Source organism: Momordica charantia, assembly GCF_013281855.1.
Source record: "Momordica charantia cultivar OHB3-1 chromosome 10 unlocalized genomic scaffold, Mcharantia_2.0 BLBB01000010.1, whole genome shotgun sequence".
Classification (NCBI taxonomy): Eukaryota; Viridiplantae; Streptophyta; class Magnoliopsida; order Cucurbitales; family Cucurbitaceae; genus Momordica; species Momordica charantia.
Genome location: NW_028275158.1, coordinates 8,735,765 through 8,760,115, shown reverse-complemented (window position 1 = coordinate 8,760,115; position 24,351 = coordinate 8,735,765). Strand labels below are relative to the sequence as shown.

Below are 24,351 nucleotides of genomic sequence, written 5' to 3'. Positions count from 1 at the left end.
ACCAAGAAGATAAGAACTCAGTGGATGTTGGTGTATATTTAAAAATTAGATTCTAATTATACTCTTATGCTTTAGGGAAAAGGAAAATATCTCAAGATAGTTGAGAAAGAGTGCGTTGTTAGTGAGGTAATTATTAGGATATACATGTACTAGCTTTTGTAGTCCAGTAGTCAATAGATGTATTGACTTTTTGAATTTGGTTGATAAATTGATATATATATTTGTTTACTTCATGTTTTGTTAATTGTTGAATTATTTGGAGATATATGTACTAGTTTATAAAATTATGATAATTTAGTTCTAAGACCGTAAATAGATGTATTCACTTACGTATCTGGTTGTTTCTTAAATTGATATATACATCTATTAACTTTTACGTTTTGTTAATTGTTGAATTATTAGTACATATATATATATTTACTCCGTCATCTATTAACTCATACATATTTTGATGATTGAGTTGCATGATTATATGTACGTGTATCAACTGGTATATGCATTTACTGACTTTCTAATTTAAATAATTCTGAAATCTGATGAAGAAAATGAAAGGCTGAATAATGAATCTAGTCATGAAGATAAGGTAAATAACTCAACTTCTAAAGAAATTTCAGAGACAGAATCTGATGAGGATGCGCACCCAAAGAAAGATACAAATTTAGGAGGAAATGGAGAACATAAAAATTTAATACTAATTGCATGATTCCTCTAGGCACTTTAATACCAACTGTTTTTTGTTGGATTTTACTGTTTTGAACTGAAAACTACCCTTTAAGGCTACAGAGTAAACTGCCTTATTCAATTCTTCCTTGCTTAGAAAAGCACAATCTTTTTTCGGAACAAAGTTGGACGGGAAACCATGAATTTGACTAGGATTCATTAGTATGAGTTCCTTGCATTTATGGTGGGATGCTGATGTCTCACCTCCATTCATGGGGTCAATGGGAGTATTTACAACAATGCTATCTAGTGTAGACTGCACTTGTGTAGAACTCTCATAGCTAGGGTAGATGTTGACATTTACATTCGTCCGAAATAGCTTCTCACTTCCATCCATGGAGTCAATACGGGTATCCACAGTATCAACAACAATGCAGTACTCTGTTCCCAGCTAATTCGACAACACAGTTAAAAATCATGTGACATCTCCATCCTCAGCTAGTCTTATAATAAGAGACTTGTAACTATTATTCTTGACCAACGATATACATGAAACTTTTTGCCCGTCTGTTAAATGAATATTCTTCCTAATGCCTTCGATACGTTGCGACAAGATTACTACATTCACCATTGTTTGAAGGAAAGAATGAGCTAAAGGAAGAAGATAGAGTAGAATGACAAGAAGATGAGATGGGGACAGTAGAATGACAGAAGGATGAGATGAAGACAGTGGAACACTGATAACGTTTAAGTTAAATGAAATTACTAATAAAATAATTAAAATAATTAAGAAAAATCCCTTGAAGGTAGGAAACCAAATTTTGAATTGAACAGCAAGTTTGTTAGGGTCGTTAAATACATGTAAATTCCATGTAAAATATAGGGAGGGCATTGTGGGGGAAAAAGTTTTAAAATGTAAAAATTCAAATATACCCTTTAGCCATTTTTGCAAAATTATAAACTAATGAACATTTTGTTAAGTGGGTGGCCAAATTTAGCCACTGACCTAAATTTCCCTAATTAATATAATATGTCATATAGTGCCTCAATACAACTGAGACTAGTAAATGGTAGAACATAGATGCAAGAATACAAGAAAAAAAAAATTGAAGTTAAAAACAAAATTTAAACAAAAGAAGGCAACAGTGTTAAACTGCAGCAATATTAATTAAAAGAAATTTCTATGTATTTTTTAGGGTAATGGCAGAATTTATTTATTTTAAAAAAAGTCACCAGCTCTCCAAAATTTCAAATATAGCAAAACATTTGAATTTTTATTTTCGTTTTTTTTATTTATTTCGATTTTACCCCTATGATATATAATATAAATCCAATGTATATCTGTATTCGATATATATCAAATGTATATCTATATCTGATATACATCTAATCTAAATATACATCCGATGTGCCTTGATATACTTTCGATATACATCAGATGTACCCATGATATACATTATTAGATGTATGTATTATACCTCTAATATATATAATTGATGTACCTCTAATTTATGATATATTAAATATATTTGCAACTGATATATTGAATATAAGGTATATCAAATGTTTAATTTTTAATGGTATATCAACGGTTGTAAATTTTAGTTTACCATTGCAATTTGTTGATTGATATACTAATATTATTAAAAATATTGATTACTATATCACTACTGTTTATTGATAATTTACATATTAATTCTCTTTTTAAAAACCTAAAAACTGAAAACCAAAAACAAGAAACGAAATGGTTATCAAACTGGCATTCGTTTCTTGTTTTTGGCTTTTTAAAACATGGTTGTTTGGTAACCAATTCAATTTTCTAGTTTTGGTTTTTCAAAAACAATTTTGAAATTCTATGTAAATTGAAAAAAAAAATTATATCTGTTTTCAAAATCTAATTTTTCTTCTAATCCTCGATTTTTTCGCTCTTTCTCATATTGATATCTAACAAAATTCTTTCTCACTCTAAAATTTTTTTCATCATAAATTTCTCTCTACAAAATTTATTTTTCTCTCATTAAAATTTTTATCTTTTAGATATTTATTATTTTTTTTTCTTCAAAATTTTCATCTTGATGTATCTTTACTTTTTTCTAACAGATCATCCTCATTTCTCTATCTAAAAAGTTAATATTTTCTCGATCTTTTTCTCTCTCTACAATTTTGTTTTTAAAACTTTTCAATTTCTTTTTAATCTATTTTTCTCTAAAAATTATATATTATTTTCTCGTTCAATTATCTTTCACTATAACTTTTATTTATTTATTTTCTCTAAAAAATATATTTCGAATATTGTTTTTATCTTTAAATTTTTTCTCACTATAATTTTTCTTTTTTTTCTAATTTCTTTTTTTCTTTAAGGGTAATTGTAGTGGGTAGCAAAAATATTTTATATTTCAAAAAATGTCACCAGCCTTTTAAAATTTCAAATATAGCAAAATATTTGCATTTTTATTATTCCAATTTTACCCTTATGATATCTGATATACATCTGATGTATATCTATATCTGATATACATCTGATGTAAATTTGTATATGATATACATCAAATCTATATTTAATGTACATCCGATGTAATTCTGATATACTTCCGATATACATTCAATGTACCTCTAATATACAGTATCATATGTACCATGATATATATACATTATTAGATACCACTGATATATATCAAATGTACGTATTATACATATAATATATATATCTGATGTACTTTTAATTTATGATATACTAAATATAAGGTATATCAAATATTTAATTCTTAGTGGTATATCAGTTGTTTAAATTCTAGTTCATCATTTCAATTTGTTGATTAATATACTAATATTATCAATTTTGTTGATTAATATACTAATATTATCAATAATGTTGATTACTATATCACTACTATTTATTCAATATTAATATTAATTAGATACTAAATATAAGGGATATGAACTGTTTAAATTTATAAAGTATATCAAAATTTTAACTTATCTTTTTGGACGTGCATGACCCACATAAATCTTTTATATAATAACTTTGTATTTCAAAAATAAGAAATAAAAAAATATAATAACGCACATAATCGTAGTTATATTAGTAGATATAATGGTTATATCAGAGGTATATAAGTGGTAAATTTGAACCATATTAAGTATATATCAATGTTATATCAGTGGTAAATCATATAATCATATAAGAAGTTATATCAGTAGATACCATAATTATATCAGTGGTATATCATTTTTATATCAATAGTAAATTAGAGACATATCAAATATATATCACATATATATGTATTGTATCAGCGTGGTAAATCAATGGTTATCATACGTATATAAGTGGTAAGACATGTTAGAAGTTGAGTAGATATCATGGTTATATCAATGGTTATCATACGTATATAAGTGGTAAGACATGTTAGAAGTTGAGTAGATATCATGGTTATACCAAAAGTAAATAAATTGTATATCATTATTATATCAGTGGTATATCAGAGATATATATCAGTGGTCAGATATATTACATATATATATATCAGATATATTAAATGGTAAATTTGTAATTGACCTCCGTTTTTTCTGAAAAAATGCTATATTTGAAAAAGGTAAATGTGGTTGCTATTTTGGTTATTTTACTAAAATTTTTTACCATATTTGCAAGTGCCCCTCTCTTTAATGTATCTTTTCCTCTCAACTTTAACTTTTTTCTTTAAAATTTATCTCATTTTGTCTTTAAATTTTCTTTCACTAATTTTCCTTTTCTCTCCAAAATTTATCTTTAAAAGTTTATTTTCATCCGTCTAAACTTGCATTTCATGTCTCTACATTAAGGATGATAGAAATTCCCTAGGGTCGGGTCCCTGCTCGAAGAATAAGAAATTCATGTCTCAAACCCGTCCCGATTCTATTTTTTTATTAACATATTTACTAAATTGTGAATAAATTATTAAATATAATTAATAATTCTAAAAATAATTCATATATATTTATCACTTTTTATAAAATTCTAAAAATAATTAAAATTAATTACAAAACCTGTAATTTTTCCGGCGAATATCCCCGTCCCAAAATAACGATTATTTAACATGGTTCTGGATTTTTGAATCAGAGAACGAGGTGGAGATGGTGAACTAAAAATTTTCACGAGCACAATAATGGAGGAGCACATCTTCAATCTCGCCCCCAAATTATTGTCATCTCTACCCTAATCTTGTCTCTAATATATATTTCCAATTTTCTAACTTTTTAAAAACAGAAAACCAATATTTAGTTTTTTGTTTTTTAAACAGATATCAATTTTTTTTTAAAAAATAGAAAACTAAAAACCAAAAACTAAAACTAGAAATGGTTATCAAAATAATTGAAATTGAAAAAAATGTCAAAAACATTTTACATATTGGAATTTGGAAAGATGGATATTTCCGAGTTTGTTAAATTTTATTACGTTGTGTCTTACATATTTACTCTTATTTAAAAAATTTATAAATTTATTTTTTAATTTATGTATAATCTTATATTGTTTAATATTTTTCTACACAAAATTTGGTCGCATAGTCTCATCCTTTATAATTTGGTTTTGAAATATTTGTTTCTGAATTTGAAATGAAAGTCCGTAAATAAAAATTCCTAAATTGAAGTTTAAAATTTAGATTTTGTATTGTTCAAAATTAATAATTTTTTTTTCACAAAGGATGTCATTGAAATACCAGATTTATCCATATTTAGAATCTATAATAGATTAAAAAGTGAGGGGTAGAAAAATATTTTTTTTAACATTTTTGTCCCTTCTTAAATTTTTAATTTACAAAGTATGTCATTAGCAATTTATTATAAATATTAATTAATAATTGAATGTATGAGATCTAAAAGGTTGGAATCAAAATTTTTTTTCTACCACATAAAAAAATATTATTTAATTATAATTCATAAAAAAATTTCAAACATTTTCTTTGATACCTCAAATTTCGAAGGATTTAAAAAATATAACAGATTTCAAATGAATTATGATTTTGAATCATTTGAAATCTTATCGGAATTCAAATCATGTTTTCATGTAAAATAAAATTTCTAAATGAAAATGATCGGGTTTTGCAATATTTCATAAAATTTTTTAATTTCTAATTAATAAATCTAAATTAAAAGCTTAAATGAGTAATTTTTTTCCTTTCTACACAACACCAAGCAAAGAAAATTTAATTTAATTCATTTCAAATCATTCTCATTCCAAACAAGAGAAAAAATTTAAAATCATTTTTCTGAATTTAAAATTATAGAATTTAAAATAATTTCTTGAACTTTCTTGACACCAAATAGAGTTAAAAGCTCACTTTTTTTATTTATTTTTAATCTCTCAAAACATTCCTCTCAATGACTCTGTGACATCTCAAGATATTTGTGGTACATTCAAGCTACAAGGGATGTTTAACGACTCTGTTTAGACTTAAACTAGGGATATTATTTACATGCAAACTTCCAACATTTTAAATACTTAAAAATTATAGAGAAAAAAAAAACTCAAACCCTAATTTTATCAAATGGGATCCCATAAGAAATATTAACAAATCCAAAAACTTCTTATTAAAATAAAATAATAATTAAATAAATAAAAACATTATATCGAAATCTTCAAAATAAAACAATTAAAACATGAAACAATATGAAATGTAGAGAAATAATGGTGAATTGAACCACATGGCGCACCCAACAAATAGTCCCGTCACTCAACTTGTTGCCATTACCTAAGAACAAAGTTTTGGACAAATCCTCAGTTATTTAAAAAGTACACATCAGCCTCCACATCAGCACCACCTGTCCATGGATGCTCAAATTGCATCAGCATTGCTGCCAAGTAAGTGTACCAGCTGATATGCAACAAAACTCAGCAGTGTTACTGTCAAAAGCCAAAAGAACCGTTGAGAGGACTGCACATTAGCTGCTGAATATTACCAAGTTTGGTTGCTGAATATTGCAATTATATTGGAGATCCTTGACCTGTGGAATTTAAATCTTTTATTAATGTTAAGACCTTTCTTTTCTGGTCAATTAATTCATCCCTGGTAATTTTGTATCAACTTCTTGACCAGTATAAATAGGTTTCCTGAGAGATATTCTACTTTTCAAGTTTGACAACCAGTCAAGTCTCAACTCCACGCACAAGACATAAAATTACTTTGTTACCAATTTGTTGATGGCTGCTTAGGAAAGTTTCATATATAGGACTCTACCAAGTTAGAGGTAGATCCAACATGAGTATTTTAAACATTTACGTAACCTAACAAAGTATATCTTCATCATCGTGGCACGCCTACCTCATGCCCCTCGACAACCCATGTTTAACTCTTTATATCACGAGTCTCATGCTATTTTTAATATAAGTTTTTTTTAATAATATTTCAATTCTTAAAGAAGAAAAAAAAATCATAAATTTGTGATTCTAGGTTATTTTTAATAGAAAAATTGGAAAAAATCTCTTCCTAATATATATATATATATATAAGGTAGTCCAATACTCAAACCATAATTTTATAAAAAGTAATTTTCTTTTTCAACACTTTTAAATGGTGCAATCATCCTTCTATTTTAAATTAAAAAAAAATTCAATTTATATATACATTAATCATTTATTTGGTCAAATTGTTATCATCAATTTAAGATTTTTTTTTCAATTTATAAATTATTGTACTGATATCCTTTTTTCTTCTCTATAACTCATCAAATTTTTTAGATTTGATTATTCTTATTTTATATAATATTAAATTTGAGTCTACAAAACTCTTATTTTTTTTATATATATTTTAGGTTTTATAAAAAAAACTCTTTTTTTTATCTAAAGTAAATAATTTATACTTCTATATCTTATACATTTACGGCTGTTTGGTTCCCCATTTGAAAAACGGGGAGTGAGATTTGTTAATACAAACTCACGTTTGTTTCACAGTTTTATAAACCCGAGTTTGCTACATTAAATATTTTTCCACCCAGAGTTTTGCTACAGTAAATACTATTTCACTCCCCAGGTTGTTAGAGTACTTTATCCCTATTGATCCTCAAGTTGCTACAGTGTATATTTTGTCTTTATCTCTCTTCTAAAATGCATTAGTTTTTTTTAATTAAATATATTAAATAAATGAAAAAATTAATTAATTATAAAAATTATAAATAAGTAAATCAATTTAATTAAAATTACATATAATAAATAATTAATTCATATATGACACATTTTTCTCTAGTTTTTTTTTTCCAAATGATCCAAAAAAAATATATTTTTTTCTTTTGTTCTTGGTATCTATTTCTAGCTGTTTTTTTTTTCATTTTATATAGTTCATTTTGTTTTTCATTTTATATAGTTCATTTTTGTTTCTACCATTTTATTTACTTTTTGTTATCACTGTCACATTTGTAAAAGACAATAAGATTAAATATAATTATTTATTTTAATTTTATATCAAGTTAATAGTTTTTAAGCAAGTATTATTTAAAAGGTTTTCACTTTGTAATAAAATGCAATTTTGAAATAAAAATAAGTGAAATTTAATAAAAATGTTGATGATAATTAAGTAATCAATTTTTTTAAAATAATTAAGTAATCAAATTTACTTAAGATGGTAAATAGTGAAAAATTAAATAAACCGTTTGATAACATTTTCTCTACTGTAAAATTTATGTTGAATGAATTTGTATACTCTTGTTTAGACTTTGATAAATACTTGAAAAGTATTTTCATAGATAATTGAATATTTACTTTAAAAATTAATCATTGGAAAAAATTGGATGAACAAATCTATTAAAAATCTTTTATATATCGTTAAAATAGTAGTTCCTAATTTCATAAGAAAATTGACTTTTGTAATTTAAATGTAATTTAAATTATTTTAATGAAATAACTAGTTTATAAATTATATTATTTTTAAGAAAATTAAAATCCAACCAAACGAATACAAGTTTAATAAAGGCAGTTTAACAAAATACAAAACACACAAGTCCTAGACTTAACACCAACCAAATACACTACAAACACAAGTTTAATAAATCGAGACTTAATAAACCATTGGTAAAACAGTGAATCAAACACCCTCTGTTGTAGGTCATATTTTAAAAAACATATAATTTAAATCTATCTCCAAAATATCTATAACTATGAAAAATAATTATTTTTCTAAATTTTATTTTCTTTCTTCAAACTTAAATAGAAAATTTAATAATACTTCTACTCAACAAACTTGTTAAATTAGGAGTCTAATCCATAAGCATTTAGAGTTGTGTCTAATAGGTATTCAAACCTTCAATTTTAAATCTAATAGATGTTTCAATTTTCAATTTTTGTTTAATATATCCCTAATCTATTAGATTTTTATTTATTTTTTTTAAGTTCAAATGTCTAATAGAAACAAAACTAAACGTTTAGAGTCTTATTGAAAATTTTTAAAATTTAGGAATGATATTAGACAAAAATTTGAAATTTTGGACAAATTTGTAATTAATGTAATGGCGAAAAATATAAACTTATATATATACATAATTTGAAATTATCTTTACAAAAATTTAAGTCCTGACATACATGAATCACTAGAAACATTGATTAATGTTCATGTATTAGTGAAGGGTCATATGTATTGATATTTACTATTAGTATCTTTTGGTTTATTTTCGTACTAGTATATATATCTGTAGGATTTGTCATTTGTGATCAATCTCAATCTCAAGGAAAGCAAAGTATTACTTTCAAAATACAAGTTCTTATAATTTCTTCAATTTAGTGTGTTTAAGAGAACAATCTTCTTCTCTTGTCTCTTGAATTGTGTTGTGAGGGACTACTTCGTTTCCAACAGGTTAAAGTTGAGTCAAAGTTCCAAATATCTTGTTACTTTTAACTTCTTGTTGGTTCTTAAATTCTAAATTTAAATAACAATGATTTCATCCTCTGCTTTTATCAAATCAGCTGTGGTCAAACAAAGCATGAGCTAATTTTGTTATTCTAGCTCTTCTATGAAAACTTTAACTTATCAAAGTATTGCAAGGAACGTTTCTATTCTTCATTCCGATTGACTTATAAATTAAAGCTTGATTTAACCAATTAAGAGGTTAATTAATTCACTCGATTCTGAAAAGGTTAAGTAATAATATCTTAAATATGGATGAACAACTAAGGATAGGAAGATTTATAAATAAAGAATCCGTTAAGAAACCTACACATAGGATTTTATCCATTAGTTACGACGGTTGGTAAAAATTAAATGAAGGCTTTGTTGTTAATATAAATATTGATAACTAAGTTTGAACTTCAAGATCGCTTGTACGTATACTTACAAAGGTGCGCCAGACACACTTGCTACTCATAATTTTTATTTCACGTTTAAGTTATAGCAGGAGGGGTTGGATCTTTATTCTTTGGAGTACAAACCCCAACCAACCCTATTTCACTACTAGAATTTTTGGATTTCGTGACGGTACTGAACAGTAAAATACTGTTCACGATCGTCTAAATACGTCACGAAAGGTTAAAACGCATTTTTGGAGTGAAAAAGCGGAGAATTCCGGATTTTTGACTTTTTGTGACGCTTTTTTTCCGTCACAAAAACCTTGACGCGCGTTTTTGGCGGGAAATGACGGAGTGTTCCGGATTGTCGTGTTTTCGTGACGAATAAAATTCGTCACGATAAGTTGGCCAGAATTTATTTTTCGTGACGTCTAAAAAACGTCACAAAAAAATTGAGGCGCGTTTTTGGCGGGAAAAGAAGGAGTTTTTCAGATTGGCGGCTTTTCATGACGCGTATAAAACGTCACGGAATATTATTTTTCGTGACGGTTTATAATCATCACGATACGATAAGAAGATTCCAATCTTATTCGTGAAAAGGTATGGCTTTACGCGACGTTGTTTATATGTCACTATAAGTTGGAAAACTGTATTTTAGTGACATCTGATAAAACGTCACTAAAAGTTGCTTTTCGTGTTAAAGTCAGTTTTCCATTGATTTTTTTTCATCAATCCAAAAAGATTTAAATAATGCTTACATTTTCAATACAATGGATTGCAATTTGATATTGCAAATCTTAAGAAAAATAAAAATGCAATTTTTTGTTGAGATTTATAAATTACAAAACTGGAGAAAAAAAATAAAGAATTTAACTATTTTAAGCTAATTTGTTGGAATGTAACTTAAGAAAACATAAAAGTCTAGAAGCCAAAAATTTATTCGAAATTTTGTTCTCAGAATATTATTTAAGTTTTTCATTGTTTTTTTCATCAATCCAAAACGATTTAATTAATGCTTACATTTTCAATACCATGGATTGCAATCTGATATTGCAAATCTTAAGAAAAATAAAATAAAAATTTTTGTCGAAATTTGTAAATTAGAAAACTGGAGAAAAAAATAAAGGAATTGATATTTTAAGCTAATTTGTTGGAATTTAAGTTAAGAAAACATAAAAGTCTAAAAGACTAAAATTTATTCGAAATTTTGCATTCAGAATATTATTTAACTATTGAAGGCCAAGTAATTGCAATTTTTTTTTACTCTTTAATTTTACCTATATATTTTAATACCCAAAATTTTCATAGATTTTTTTCCTTCCATCCAAAAAGATTTAATGAATGTTTATATATTAAAAATCTTGAAAAAAATGAAATTTTGTTTGAAGTATGTAAATTTCAAAGCACAGAGAAAAACTAGAGGAAAAATTTAAAATTAACTAAAAACATCTTTTAAATTCATTTTTTTGGAATTTAAAAATTATTTTGTAATATCTAAAATCCTTTCCCCTTTGTAAAAAATTCTCAAAACCCACTAAATCCCTAATTTTCAATTCACCCTTGCGCGATTTCGACCTCCACGCCGCCATTGCCACGCGAGACAGACCATCACCGCAAACCCGTGTCTTTTTTTCTCTCTAGAACACGCAATGCTCCCAATCCCTTCCGCCGAATCCTTCTGTTGACGAGTAAGACGCCATTCCGTTGTTCGTCCAGCGATTCTCTATACTCCTTCCTTCTCCTTCCCTCCACAATCAAGTAGCCCGAAGGGCTCTTGTCCCCAAATCGAAGGATTTTCTTTCCTCCCATGGCTATTTCTCAAGCAAGTCTCCCCCTTCAAAAGCAACTTAAAAGGTTTAATTCATTCGATTCTTTATCCAATTTTTGTAAATTGACTTTTCTCGTAGGGTTTATCTGGTTTGGATGTTCCTCTGAACTGTCTTTTCTCCTTCATGGCTTTCGGATCTCTACTAGAACCCCGTTTATGGATTATCTGCCAGTTTGGTTGATGAGAGCAATATATTTGGGTGGAGCGTAATGGTTATCGGAACCCTTGGTATGCTTTAATATGCGTATACTGCTTAAATTTTTTACTTTTTAGTTTTTGTTTTGTTTTGCAGACACCGCCCTTGGTCAATTTTTAGGGTTTATAGTATACTACTCATTGTGACCTAGTAATATAATAGTTTTTATGAATTTGATAAAGCTCTTTGATTGTAACACGAGGATCTTCGTCGTCCTTCATTGCCCGTTTCTGTTTCCTCTTATTTTCTTCCGTTGTTGAAAAGAAACTCCCCTAAATTCCAATTTACGAATGTTGGGTTATTTTAGTTGTTTTGAAGTTGGGTGTGTTATTCTTGTATTGGTTCATATTTGAATGTGTATCTAATAAAAACTATCATTAATCTCACTGCATAATTAACTACACTTCAGAGTGTGGATCTTTCTCCAGCTAGTTGGATGACTGTTTCTTGGTAAACATCCCTTTGCTCTTATGGATCAATGCTAGAGCTTATTTTATGTCACTTTTCCTTTCTTCTCTTAGTAATGGTTTTGTTCACTGCCATATACTTAAATCAGGTCCCAATTTATCACATCGTAAGTCAGAAAAATGACAAAGGCTTCACCACATGATTTCTAATCTATCATACATTGTCTTCATCTTTCCATGATGGGTGATTGTCTATACTTCTTTTCAGGTATGATCTTTGGGAGACTTGTATGAAAATAGGCATTAATTTTGATCAATCTTCTTCATTTAGGCATTTATATATGGTCGTAGGGTTTTAGTCCATTTGTGCACTATGGCACTTGTTTGGTAGAAACAATCTAACTTTTCCACCCATTTTCAGAATATGAAACATATTTTCCTAATTTTGCCACTTTTCATTTTGTACCTCGATAAAGATCTCGACTTCCATGCCTAGAGACAAAAAAATTTCACCATTGAGACTCTTCCCAACTTCCCTTATTTTGAAACTTATATGCTTTCAAGATTTAAATTGTGCTCGGAATTGGTTTTAGGATTTTATTGCTGAAACTTAAGTTATGTCTATATAATCAGAGGAATATGAGATTTCTTGAGGTGGAGTAATGATTTTAATGTGCAGAAGAGGATTGCAAAATATGGAAAATTCCTCCTTGGGTTTTTTAGTGCAAAACAAGGTGATTAATTCTCTTCCATTTTGAACTATTCATTTATTTTGATGAAATACTTCAGCTTACCTTCAGCTGTGTTTATCCACAAATGCAGCAGACCTTCTAAGGAAAGTGCATAATTAATTCAATTTCTCATTATCATGGAGAAATAAATCCAAGATCATCCATAATGATTTCAACCACTGAATCCCCTCCAATCATTCTCATTTCTGGGCAAATCTGTGTGCAATTATGTTGATTGATCCCTTGTAATTATCTTCGTGACGTTAAAAAATTCATGCCTTAAAGTGTCTCTCAATTTAGGCAAGTGTATATTTTATACCTTCAAATTCTTTGCTTCTTTGCTTAAATAAAAATTGTTGTTCAATATGATAAGGAAATTGCATTGTATTCTTGCTTTTTTTTTTTCCTTTTGATAAACATTCGTGTATGTTATAATGAGGATGAATCCTCTTATAAGTACAGGTCCCTTATTGATTATGTTTGTGAGACTTTGAGGGAGCTTGGGGCAGGATGATAAAATTATAATTTTGATATTCTAGCTTTTTATTTGAATTGTATTTGAAACTCTGAGAAATTTAGTGTTTGGTATAGGCTTACAAGATCTCCATTGGTTCAACTTTGTAGAATTTCTTAGGCATCATACACTACAACAAATTATAGATTCACAGCTTATCTTGCATAAATTAGTTTCTTTTATGCTAATATGTATTTGTCTTGTTGTTCTGCTTAATATATCCCTATATATAGGCTAACCAATGTTGTCTTATTTGAATTCTCTATGATTTTCTTATATTCAGATTCATAAATAATGCAAGGCTAGAATTGGAAAAAGGGTCAACCGCTCTCTGGTATATCTTCAATTCTTAATATCTTTAGAACTATAATAGCACTTATTAAAAAATATTATTGAAAGTAGATGAAAGACAAATCCTATAAAAATTGTAATTGTAGAAGGGGTTGTAGGGAGCTCTAAAGGATTTGGGTGCTTTAACAAATGAAGTTTCCGGATAAAACAATAAGGACTTCCTTAATGAAGTTAATCTGGGTTAGTTTTTCTCTGAAAATATATCTTTTATCAATCATTGTGTCTAAAATGCTGCCCATAAAGCATGAAACTGCATTCATAATCATAAGAAAGTCTAATGTCTGCCTCCCATGATTTTTTTTTTCCTAAGATGCACTTGCCAAGAATATCAAGTTCGTAGTCTAGGTAATGAACTAGCCTGCAGGTAAGAAAGAAAGGCTTTTATAAAGCCCTTGAATTTAAATTGACAATTGCATTGATTCCAAATGTTGCCTCATCGTATGTTTAATTACAAATACACCTTATAATTCAAGATATTCGTATAAATAAGTAGGCTCGGATATTAGTCAGCAGACTTTTAAGCTCTATAGACTTATGAATTGAAAGATTTATGAACCAACACCTTAAGAATTAAAAATCCTAAAGACTAAAGAATTTTGAAATTGTGTGAAAGATCAAAAGATGGATATTGAAAGGGTAACACTGATTAAACAAACGACAAAGTCTTATCTTTGACATTTTTATGTGCAAAACATTGATACCCTTTTGATATGAACTATAATGTCTTAAAAATGGAGGCCAAAAAGAGAAATAATAATCCAAAATAAAACCTCAAATTTCTTCCATGAAAGTGTACCAAGAAAAAGATAGAATATGAGTTTGATTTGTAAAAGAGAATAAAGAATAAGACTTAGGAATAATGCTTACACATGAAATCAATTTGCGCATCAACAAAATATAGTAACACCCATCAACCACTTTTGAGATAAACAAAGAATATCTCAAAAAAACAAATAAGATTGCATTCGAAACCAGCAAAGGACTTTTATAATTTTTATAGTCGGAGGAGTGTTTGCTTTTTTGTGTTGCTTCCTTAAATCAAGGTAAAAGAATGTGATTTCTCTTTTGTCATTTCAAAGGAAAGTAATGCAAGAGAAAGAGTAGTTTGATTAATTAAGGCCCATTCATGAGGGAATTGGGTACCTCGATTTTTTTTTTTTTTTTTCAACAAAAGTTTTGGCATGAGGAAGAAGACAGTAAATGTTCAATGACTCACAACAAACATTCACCATTTTTATTTACTGTTTAAGCTAGTTGGCGTGGGTGTAATATTCTTTAAGCTTGATTCTCTTGCCTTGTTTTATGTTGTTTATTAGTTTTCCTTGAATATGACAATTATTGTGTTTAGTCCAAAAAGTCTAGCAGGTTAGATATAGTTAACCTTGGAACAACTAGCACTCGTCCCTTTATAACACAAGTAAGTTGACAATTTATATTGTTTTTACTTATGTATTGTGTTTATTTTATTCATAACTGATAATATTATGCAAGTACTATGTGTAGGAGTATTTACGAGAAATAGTGTAAAATTCTAGTACCCCATGAGTGAACTTATACGTATAATGATCTATCTTTATGTGTTTATGTCAACTTGGTTCTTATGCTAGTATTATCTTTCTCTATCTTTGTAGTTAAACACAAAAAGCGCATATCACCAAGAAGAAATTGACAGGTTCGAACTGAATGGGGAACTTTTGTTGGAAGATTTGCATAGACTTACTTACGGGTTTTGTTTATTTGATGTTAAGCTAGTTGGATTACTTTTTGTTTTAGTAGAATTGAAATACTAGAGATGTTGGATATGTTGCTGGATACAGTTTTTGTGGACGAATAGGTAGTCCCATTATAATTAGAAATGTTGGATGTTGCTAAATATAGTTTGTGTGCAGGGATGTGTGGTCTCATTATATTACAATTATTATGTTACATGTGTCGAAATATTGGATGTTTGCTAAATGTAGTTTGTGGAGGAACAGGTGGTCCTATTCCTATCATGTTTAAATGTGTTATTTGTATCATATTTCAGGTATGATTTTAGGATGTTATAGTAGAGGTCATGCTGAAATTTTGATATTTTTTTGTTTGAGCTTGCGCAATGTCATTGCTATCGAGGTAATTGAATTAATTATGGTTAAGTTTGTTGACTTAATTTTGTAGTGTAAAAATATAATCCTATTGAGAATATATTTTGTGCACAAGTTGGGAACTATTAGGATATTAATGGAAGCGTGTAGTAGATTTACAGCAATGGAAGTGGGTGATAGAGTTAGAGTCATGGAAGTAATGGATGCTCATCAACATTCATGCCTTGTTGTATGCATAGTGTCCAAAACAACCTGAATCAACATAATATGGGTATTACGTTATACGATATTACTAAAGATATAGAAGATATGTACATAGGTTGGTTTTTGTTTAATCAATTCAGTAACGTTGGAATAGTATTTGCAAACAATACTATTGTGATAGGCTCTTAGTTTGTTTATTTAAGAATGTTATTTGCAAATATCACGATCCTTTGTTATTTTTAATAGATAGACATGTTTTTTAGAAAGTGACTTTCCTTAACCGTATCTATCTTTCGTTCGTCATTTATCTAACTTGGGTATTGTTTTTTCATTAGGTCTTTCTTACCCCAAAGATGTCTGACAATTAGGAATGCAACTAATTGGTGGCTGAGCATCGTTGTTGGAGTTGGTGTGTACGGAACATGTTTAATTCTGTAATTATGTAATTTGTGTTTGAGAATATTAGTACATTCTAAATTAATATATTAACTTCCTTGTTCATGTTTAATATATTTCAACTTTGTTATGGTAAATTAATATATTTGCGTGTTCGATCGACAAGTTGACAATATGATATTTATATTCCGCGACATCTGCAATCAAAATTAAATGCATATTCAGTGACCCTCTTTTTATCGTCACAAAATAAAATCATTAGTGACGTTTTTAAACCGTCACCAAAATATTTTTTAGGACTATTATCAAACGTCACGGAATAAACTTTTCATGACGTTTAAACACCATCACGAAATACACTTTTCGTGACGTTTAAACACCGTCACGAAAGGATGTCACGTGACCTCTCCTCTCCTGTTCCATGTCTTTCCGTGACATGCTATAACCGTCACGAAATCATTTTTCATGACGGTTTATGAACGTCGTGGAAGTCCATGTCTTTCATGACGCTAATAAACCGTCACGTGTGCTAATTTTTGTGACATTTTTTAAACGTCTCGTATACCTTTCGTGATGGGCGTATACGTGACGGCGTTAAAAACGTCACGAAAGCTTTTTGTGACGCCAAAAAAACGTCACGGTAGACGGAATTTCTAGTAGTGTTTTCATATGTTTCAATCATAAAACTGATGGCTCACTCAACATTTCACTATTGATTTTAAAACAAAAATTTAAGTCCGTGTGGAAATGGTTTTGTAATATTCCCCATTTTTACTATTAAGTAGAGGCGCAACAATCCTACAATATGGCACATATCAATCTGGCACCTAACAAATCGCCACAATTCGGCATTCATCATAAACCAATTCAAGCAACACACCATTTTCCACCTAGCTTTAAATCATTCAAAAGGTTTAGCCAATTATTACATTCATTTGTCTAAATTTATTAATAACATAATAAGTGAATGACAACTCATTTTTCTCCTAACAAGTTCTAATCATTTTCTAGTGGAAGAACTTAATTGAAAAATAAAAATTGATACAACTTTTTTTTTGTAAATTGAAAGATCAAGAATTTAATGGAGAAAAATCAAAATATTAAGGGCAAAATTGACAATTACTAAAATATAAACTTGAGTATTCCATAAAAGATAAAAGACTATTTTAAATAGAAACACATTATACATAGTCATAATACATATTTTTTTAGTACAACCTATAGGGTGGGAAATGGAACTCACAACCTGTTGGTTGGAGATATATGTCAATAATGTTGAACTATATTCGCTTTCGCTATACATCTCCCTTGATGGTAACAAACATTTCAATTACACACATGAGTAAATGGTAAATTTCAGTTATATATAATTGGCTTGGCTTGGCTGGGCTCAAAACCCTAAAGTGGCAGAGGGTCAACAAGCAAGGACTTGATATGAGCTTTTGTGGACCCTTGAGACTGTGTATAGCCATCACCATCCTTGTAGATGACATTGAAAAGCCTTGTGAGATTCAAAACTCTCATGAGGACAGCCTTTGGAACCTCTCTTGGGGCAAGGCAATTCTCAACCATGTCCTTCCAAGAGTCAACTATTAGTTTGTGCAACTCGTTTAGAGCCTCGTTTTCTGAGACACGGTTCTGTTCCATGTAGCATTCGATGGCAGAAGCCACATGCCCCCTTTCTTGTTCGAACTATAACAAGAACACAAACATGTGTAAACTTTTTGCTATATTTGAAAATACGTATTTATTTTATGCTGTTTGTGTAATTCCCTAGCTACAAACCTTGTGCGAAACGATGTCGTTCATGAGCCTACAGATTACGGTTGAGGCGTTGAGGATTTTGGGCATGGTGGTCACCCATTGAACAGCCTCTTCTGTTGCTACATCTCCCATTCCCAACAGAGCTGTGACCATAAGCAACTTATGGCCGAAAGATATCAAAGCAATATCCAGATATTCCTCTACCGTTGGTGTGTATCCTTCGTTGCACCACTTTGCCTCTACCAGAAATACCCTTCCGAGTTCTTTTATCTGCAAGATCATGAGAAGGGCAAATATGTCATATTCGTTGTCAATGTCAACGAGTTCTAAATTATCTCTAAATTTTGGAATTTTAAAATTTAATTGAGGCGCACTTTGATAACCATTTTTGGTTTTGATTTTTGGTTTTTGGTTTTTCTATTTTTAGTTTTCTGTTTTTAAAAAATAAAAACCATATATGTTTAATAATTGTTTCTTGTTTTTTGTTTTTAAAAAAACAAAGCAAAACATGTTTGGTAACATTTTTTTTTAATTTTTTGTTTTTTAAAAGTTAGAAAATTGAAAATATATATTAGAGAGAAAATTTCTATCTAGAGTAGTGATTACGATAGTGTGAGACGAGAGTGAAGATGCACTCTCCCATTCTTGTGCTCGTAAAAAGTTTTAGTCTACCATTTCCACCTCGTTCTTTGGTTCGGGAATCGAGAACTAGGTTAAAGAATTTTTATTTGGAGATGAGGGTATTCACGGGAAAAATTACCGGTTTTGTAATTAATTTGAATTATTTTTAGAATTAAAAAAATGTAATAAATATATACTAATTTTTTTAGAATTATTATTTACCATTATAAATAATTATTTTAAAAAATATTTCATATTTTATTCACAATTTAGTAAATATGTTAATGGAATATATATTAATTATTTAAAAAATAGAATTGGGGATCGGTAATTGGGACATGCATTTCCTATTTTGGAGCATGGACCCAACCTTACAAAAAAATTTGTCATTCATAATGTAAAGATTACAAGTTTAGACATTTTTAAACAGAAAATTTGGAGAGATAAAGATAGAGATTTAGAAAAAATATTAGTGAAATAAAATCTAAAAGACGAAAAGAGACAAATTTTAGAGAAAAAAAAAAGTAAAGTTGAGAGAAAAGATAGGTTAAAGAAAACAGAAATTAGAAAGAAGAAGAAAAACTACACTGAGAAAAAAATTAAAGATAAAAACAAGAATCAAAATATATTTTTTAGATAATAAATAAATAAAAAGATAAATAAAAAGTTAAGCTAAAAATAATTGAACGAGGAAATAAAATATAAAAAGGAAAAAAAGATTAGGGAGAGAGAAAAGTTTTTAAAGGTGAAATTGTAGAGAGGGAAAAGTTCTAGAAAAAGTTAAATTTTTAAAGAGAAAAATGAGAGTGATATATTAGAAAAAAATAAAAAAATAAAAAAACATAAACATGTTTCATTTTGGGGAGGGATAATGAAATAATAATAAATATTTAAAATATGAAAATTTTAGAAAGAGAAAAAAAATTCTGTAAACAGAAATTTAAGAAGAAAAAAAAGTTGTTAGAGATAAATATGAGAGGGAAAAGAAAAAATTAGATTTTGAAAATAAAAAGTTTTTGAAAACTACTTTGCGTTGTTTTTTAAATTTATCTAGAATTTCAAAATCATTTTGAAAAATCAAAAATAGAAAATTGAATGGGTTATCAAAGTTTTCAAAAAAATCAAAAACCAAAAACAATGAATGAAATGCAAAATGGTTATCAAACAGGCTCTAGTTGAAATATATGTTTGGATGACTTTATGTTCTTGTTTTTCATCTTCAGTATGTTTTCGTTATCCACATGGGGAAGTTCCAATGATCACTCAACCCTCCAAAATTTGGAGTTATTTTGTTCAGGTCGTTTGGTAATGTTCTTATTTTTTCTTGTTTCTCGTTTCTATTTTCAAGAAACGTAAATATTTAATAACTGTTTCTATTTCTCGTTTCTCATTTTTAAAAAACGTTTTTAAAATTGTGTAAAAATTTTGAAAACAACACAATTAAGGACTTGTTCGGTAAGATTATTGTTTCTCGTTTTCTAATTCTTTTAAAAATATAAATAAAATCATTATTTTATTATCCTTTAGTAAAACCATGTCAAGATAACTGTTTTCTTTTTTTAATGTTTTCAATTTTCATAGATAAATTGATTTCTAGAGCCAATGAAATTATGTTTCATTTATTTATTTATTTATTATTTTTTAAACTAATAACTTCATACCGCTTCTTTCATGTAATGGATGCAATATGGTGTTGCTTTGTGTTGGCTCATCTCTCCTTCAATTTCTTCAAACACATCCAACAAAGCCTCGTAGTACATATTCATATAATTTGGTAGTTTCTCTGTCTTGCTTCTATCCCATCTGCAAATTTTAGGATTTAATTCACAAAAATTTAAAATGAAGGTTCAATTTTTAATTAAATGCGAGTTGAATTGTCACTGTCAAAAACGGTACGAACCTATTGAATGTTGAAACATACTTGTTTTAAGGAAAAGGAAACGTAGCAGTCACAAATACTTTAAAAATTTTATGAATATATTGTGTTATAATGTTAGCTAAATTGTCACTTTTGAAATATTCAATGAATCAACGTAGTATTCAGATAGAGCGGGAAAAAAAACGTGACAGTGAAGTAAAAACTTTGATTTACAAATACTTTAAACTTACAAATACTTCTAAAACTCTATGAATTGAATGGTCACTGTCTCAAGAAATTTACATGCCTCGGAATGAGCGGTTCAAAATCAAAACTATGTATTTTTAACATTGAAAACAAAAGAATTTGAATTATAAATACTTCAAAAATTTTACAAATTGAATCATTATAAAAAGAGATTAGGAGTCATTTATCAATACTTGCCTACATGGTAATTAAGTTAAGCTGATTGTTGACACCTTTTTTTTTTCTCTCTCTTTTTTCAAACTACAATATCTGTGGGAAAAAAAATTTACCCACCTTTCAAGTGCAAGAGTCAAGAGTTTAAGTTCTTCAAATGTGCCATAAACATCATAAATGTCATCTAACATTGATCCAATGGCAATGATTTTGGTCATAGTAAGTCTAGCAGTTGAAAATTGGGGTTCAAAGAATATCCCAAGAGCAAAAAAATAACCCTCCACGATCCTATTCCTCGCGAACGATAGCTTTTCTGCAAAACCATAATCTTTCCACCACCTGTTCCAAAATTATAACTCAATATATATATATAATCTTTACATTAAATAATAAATAAATAAATAAGTAAAACCCATGAATGCAAAGAACTCACTTGGAGATGGAAGCGATTTCCTTCCGGTGAAGCTTCTGCAAGTGGTTGAAATCCAACTTTGCAAAGTGAAGCAAAGCCTCATTCCGCCATGGCTTCTGACTATACATACCAATGTAATGCCTGGTCTCCAGCCGTGGGAGGTTCTGGTAGATCGGCCACTTCAAAGCACGACCGACCTCCATTGCGATTCCTGGATCGACGGTCGAGTCCCCGGCAATGGCTTTAAACTGAGCCGTGGCCAGGCCGAACGCTTCGTCCAGTGCCGTCTCTCCTCGCACCCTCAATTGCGACGCTTCGTACAAACTCAGCAATGCTTCTATATTCCCACCATCTAAAATTCTCCAGCTGCCCCGATACTTGTCAAACAATTCTAGAGAACGGAAGATTAGAACAACAGATCTCTCCATACTTTTATAATGATTTGATATTGTTTATTTTAGATGTCTACTTACGAGACGATATGTTATAGCCTTGTTGTCTGAGAAGTCGGAAGTGGAGAGCGGCAGTGTGGAGATCGTCGTCGTCTTGGGAACTCATGTTGTGGATTTGTTGAAGTGTTTTGTCGATCTCAGTTTCGAAATGGTAGGAAACGCCTAGGCGCTGGATTGAATCGATGAGTCGTAATTTTTCAGCATGGTTTTTGGTTGGAGAAATCAGTTGGATTTTTACTTGTTCTTTTAGTTCTTCCATTGGCTTGTTGGCTCTTTCCTGAAATGTACAAAAATAGGAAATTCCACTAATTTGAGAGCAAGAAAAGGATATGACTGAATATCAAATCAAAGTAACACATGGATAACTAAATAGAATTGAATCCATTATGATCAAATTTAATCTTAAAAATTTTAATTTTATAGCTCTTTCAAAAAAAATTGATTTTATTGAGTTATTGAACACCAAAATTAAATACGTAGTAAAATTAATTTTCTTGATTGGTTGACGGTGTGTTTGAGAGTGATGATAGAACGAGAGATTTAAGTATAATTAATTTTTTTTTTCAAAATCAACCTAGAGTGCTATCTTAAAAATCAATTTAAAGTGGTTTCAATCTTTCCTATCATCAATTATTTTTTAAAGGGGAGTATCACTCCTGTGTTTCGTTACAGAATTTGATTTGGCAAATATTAATGGTTCTAATATTGTTGAATGGTAATACTTTTTACGTAGAGTTTTGATTACTTTCCCAATCAAATCTAGGTACTTATAAGGTTTGATTGGACATAACTAAACTTTTTTAGGACGGTTCCTTCTCCTTTTCAATCTTTCAAAAATTGAGTAGAAGACGCTCTAAGAAATTTCTTGTTATCCAAATGAAAAATGTATAAAACCTAAAACAAAACAACACAAATTAGTAAAAAGGAGGGAAAAAGATTTTAGTTACCAAAGCAAGAGACTGATATGAAAGAAAGTAATCTCCCCAGACAGTTGGTTCAAATTGGGCAGACCTACGAATGACCTCCGAAGAACTTGGAGCTTCAGAAACTTGGGCACTCATTTTTCTCTCTCTCTATTTTCTTCTTCTTTCTTCCTTAGGTGAGTGAGTAAACAAATAGCTCATGCGCTCCATATTTATAATGGGATCATGAACTGCAATAATAATTAAAATTCCCAATTTGTGATGCCACAAAAAATGACGTCATAAATAAATAAAACTAAAGGTATCAAAGTTTCACAAACTTCGGGGACTGAGGATTGTGCCGGATTCCCACCGTTATTTTCGGGAGAATTCAGAGGGTCTCGAAAGCCACCCGTTGTTTTAACTTCGTACTTCACACGATAGTTATCTGGATTTTTTTTTAAATAATGTTTTAAATTAGAGTTATTTTTAAAATAATGCTCTTAATACACATTTTCAAATTATGTTGGAAAAAGTTTGGTGACAACGACGCCACGTCATGATGGCGCTACGATGGTCGAAGAGACAACCATCTTAGGCGCGAAAGATGGTCGAGAGACGACCACCATGCATGATGAACACGTGTGGCACACCTTCTCTAAAAAAATCCTAACCCCTACCCACTTGTTCCTCTTGTCTTTTTGTGTTTTTGTTCCCTTCTTCACTCCCTGCTGTCGCTGTCCATCGTCGACGATCGTCGTTTAGTCCGCTGTTGCCACCGTCGTCCTGCCTTCACTGTCCGACGTCCAGCGCTCGTCAATAGGTGTGGTTTTGTTTTGTTTTGTTTTTTTTATTCTTTTCATTTATTTATTTAATCTAACTAAAAAACATTGTTTTGTTTTCTTTTCTTTTAAGATTCTTCCAAAAGGACCACTTCTTTGTCTGGGGACCATTTCAAGGTATTTATGTTTTGTTTTCTATTTTTTTTATTATTATTCCATTTTATTATTTATTTGTATGTTGTGTATTTTTTTATTTGACTTTATCTAAATTAGTGTATTTGATTAGTGTAGTTAGATTTAATTGTTAATTAATATATTTTTTATTTAATTAGTTTATATGTCTTGCGTAGTTTTTTTTATTAAATAAATTTAGGTAATGATAAGAAGATTATATATTTTTTTGTATTATAATTAAAATTAGTTTATTTGATTAGTATAGTTAGATTTAATTGTTAATTAATATATTTTTATTTAATTAGTTTATATGTCTTGAGTAGTTTTTTTTGTTAAATAAATTTAGGTAAT

The 24,351-nt window shown here is 29.0% G+C and overlaps 1 protein-coding gene and 1 long non-coding RNA gene across 2 annotated transcripts; one reads left to right on the top strand and one right to left on the bottom strand.

Annotated features, from left to right (window-relative positions):
- Positions 1–15,065: 15,065 nt before the first annotated feature.
- Positions 15,066–16,276, top strand: LOC148208491 (uncharacterized). The gene is made up of 3 exons (XR_015788453.1): positions 15,066–15,348; positions 15,563–15,603; positions 15,958–16,276. It is a non-coding gene; the product is annotated as an uncharacterized LOC148208491 (long non-coding RNA).
- A 1,495-nt stretch (positions 16,277–17,771) lies between these two features.
- Positions 17,772–23,241, bottom strand: LOC111012804 (alpha-farnesene synthase-like). Its single transcript, XM_088118920.1, has 7 exons — positions 23,090–23,241; positions 22,164–22,419; positions 21,712–22,081; positions 21,399–21,617; positions 20,662–20,803; positions 18,401–18,649; positions 17,772–18,307 (listed from the first exon to the last, which is right to left on the bottom strand). The coding sequence occupies exons 1-7, from the start codon at positions 23,201–23,203 to the stop codon at positions 18,014–18,016; spliced, it is 1,644 nt and encodes a 547-aa protein (XP_087975046.1). The 5' UTR covers positions 23,204–23,241; the 3' UTR covers positions 17,772–18,013.
- Between the last annotated feature and the right edge of the window lie 1,110 nt (positions 23,242–24,351).

Excerpts from the sequence above, each read along its gene's own strand:
- LOC111012804 (XM_088118920.1), bottom strand. The coding sequence starts at position 23,203 with ATGAGTGCCCAAGTTTCTGAAGCTCCAAGTTCTTCGGAGGTCATTCGT. Across the intron at positions 21,618-21,711 it reads GAAATCGCTTCCATCTCCAA|GTGGTGGAAAGATTATGGTT; the intron begins GTGAGTTCTTTG and ends ATTTTGGAACAG. Across the intron at positions 18,308-18,400 it reads ACGACATCGTTTCGCACAAG|TTCGAACAAGAAAGGGGGCA; the intron begins GTTTGTAGCTAG and ends TTCTTGTTATAG.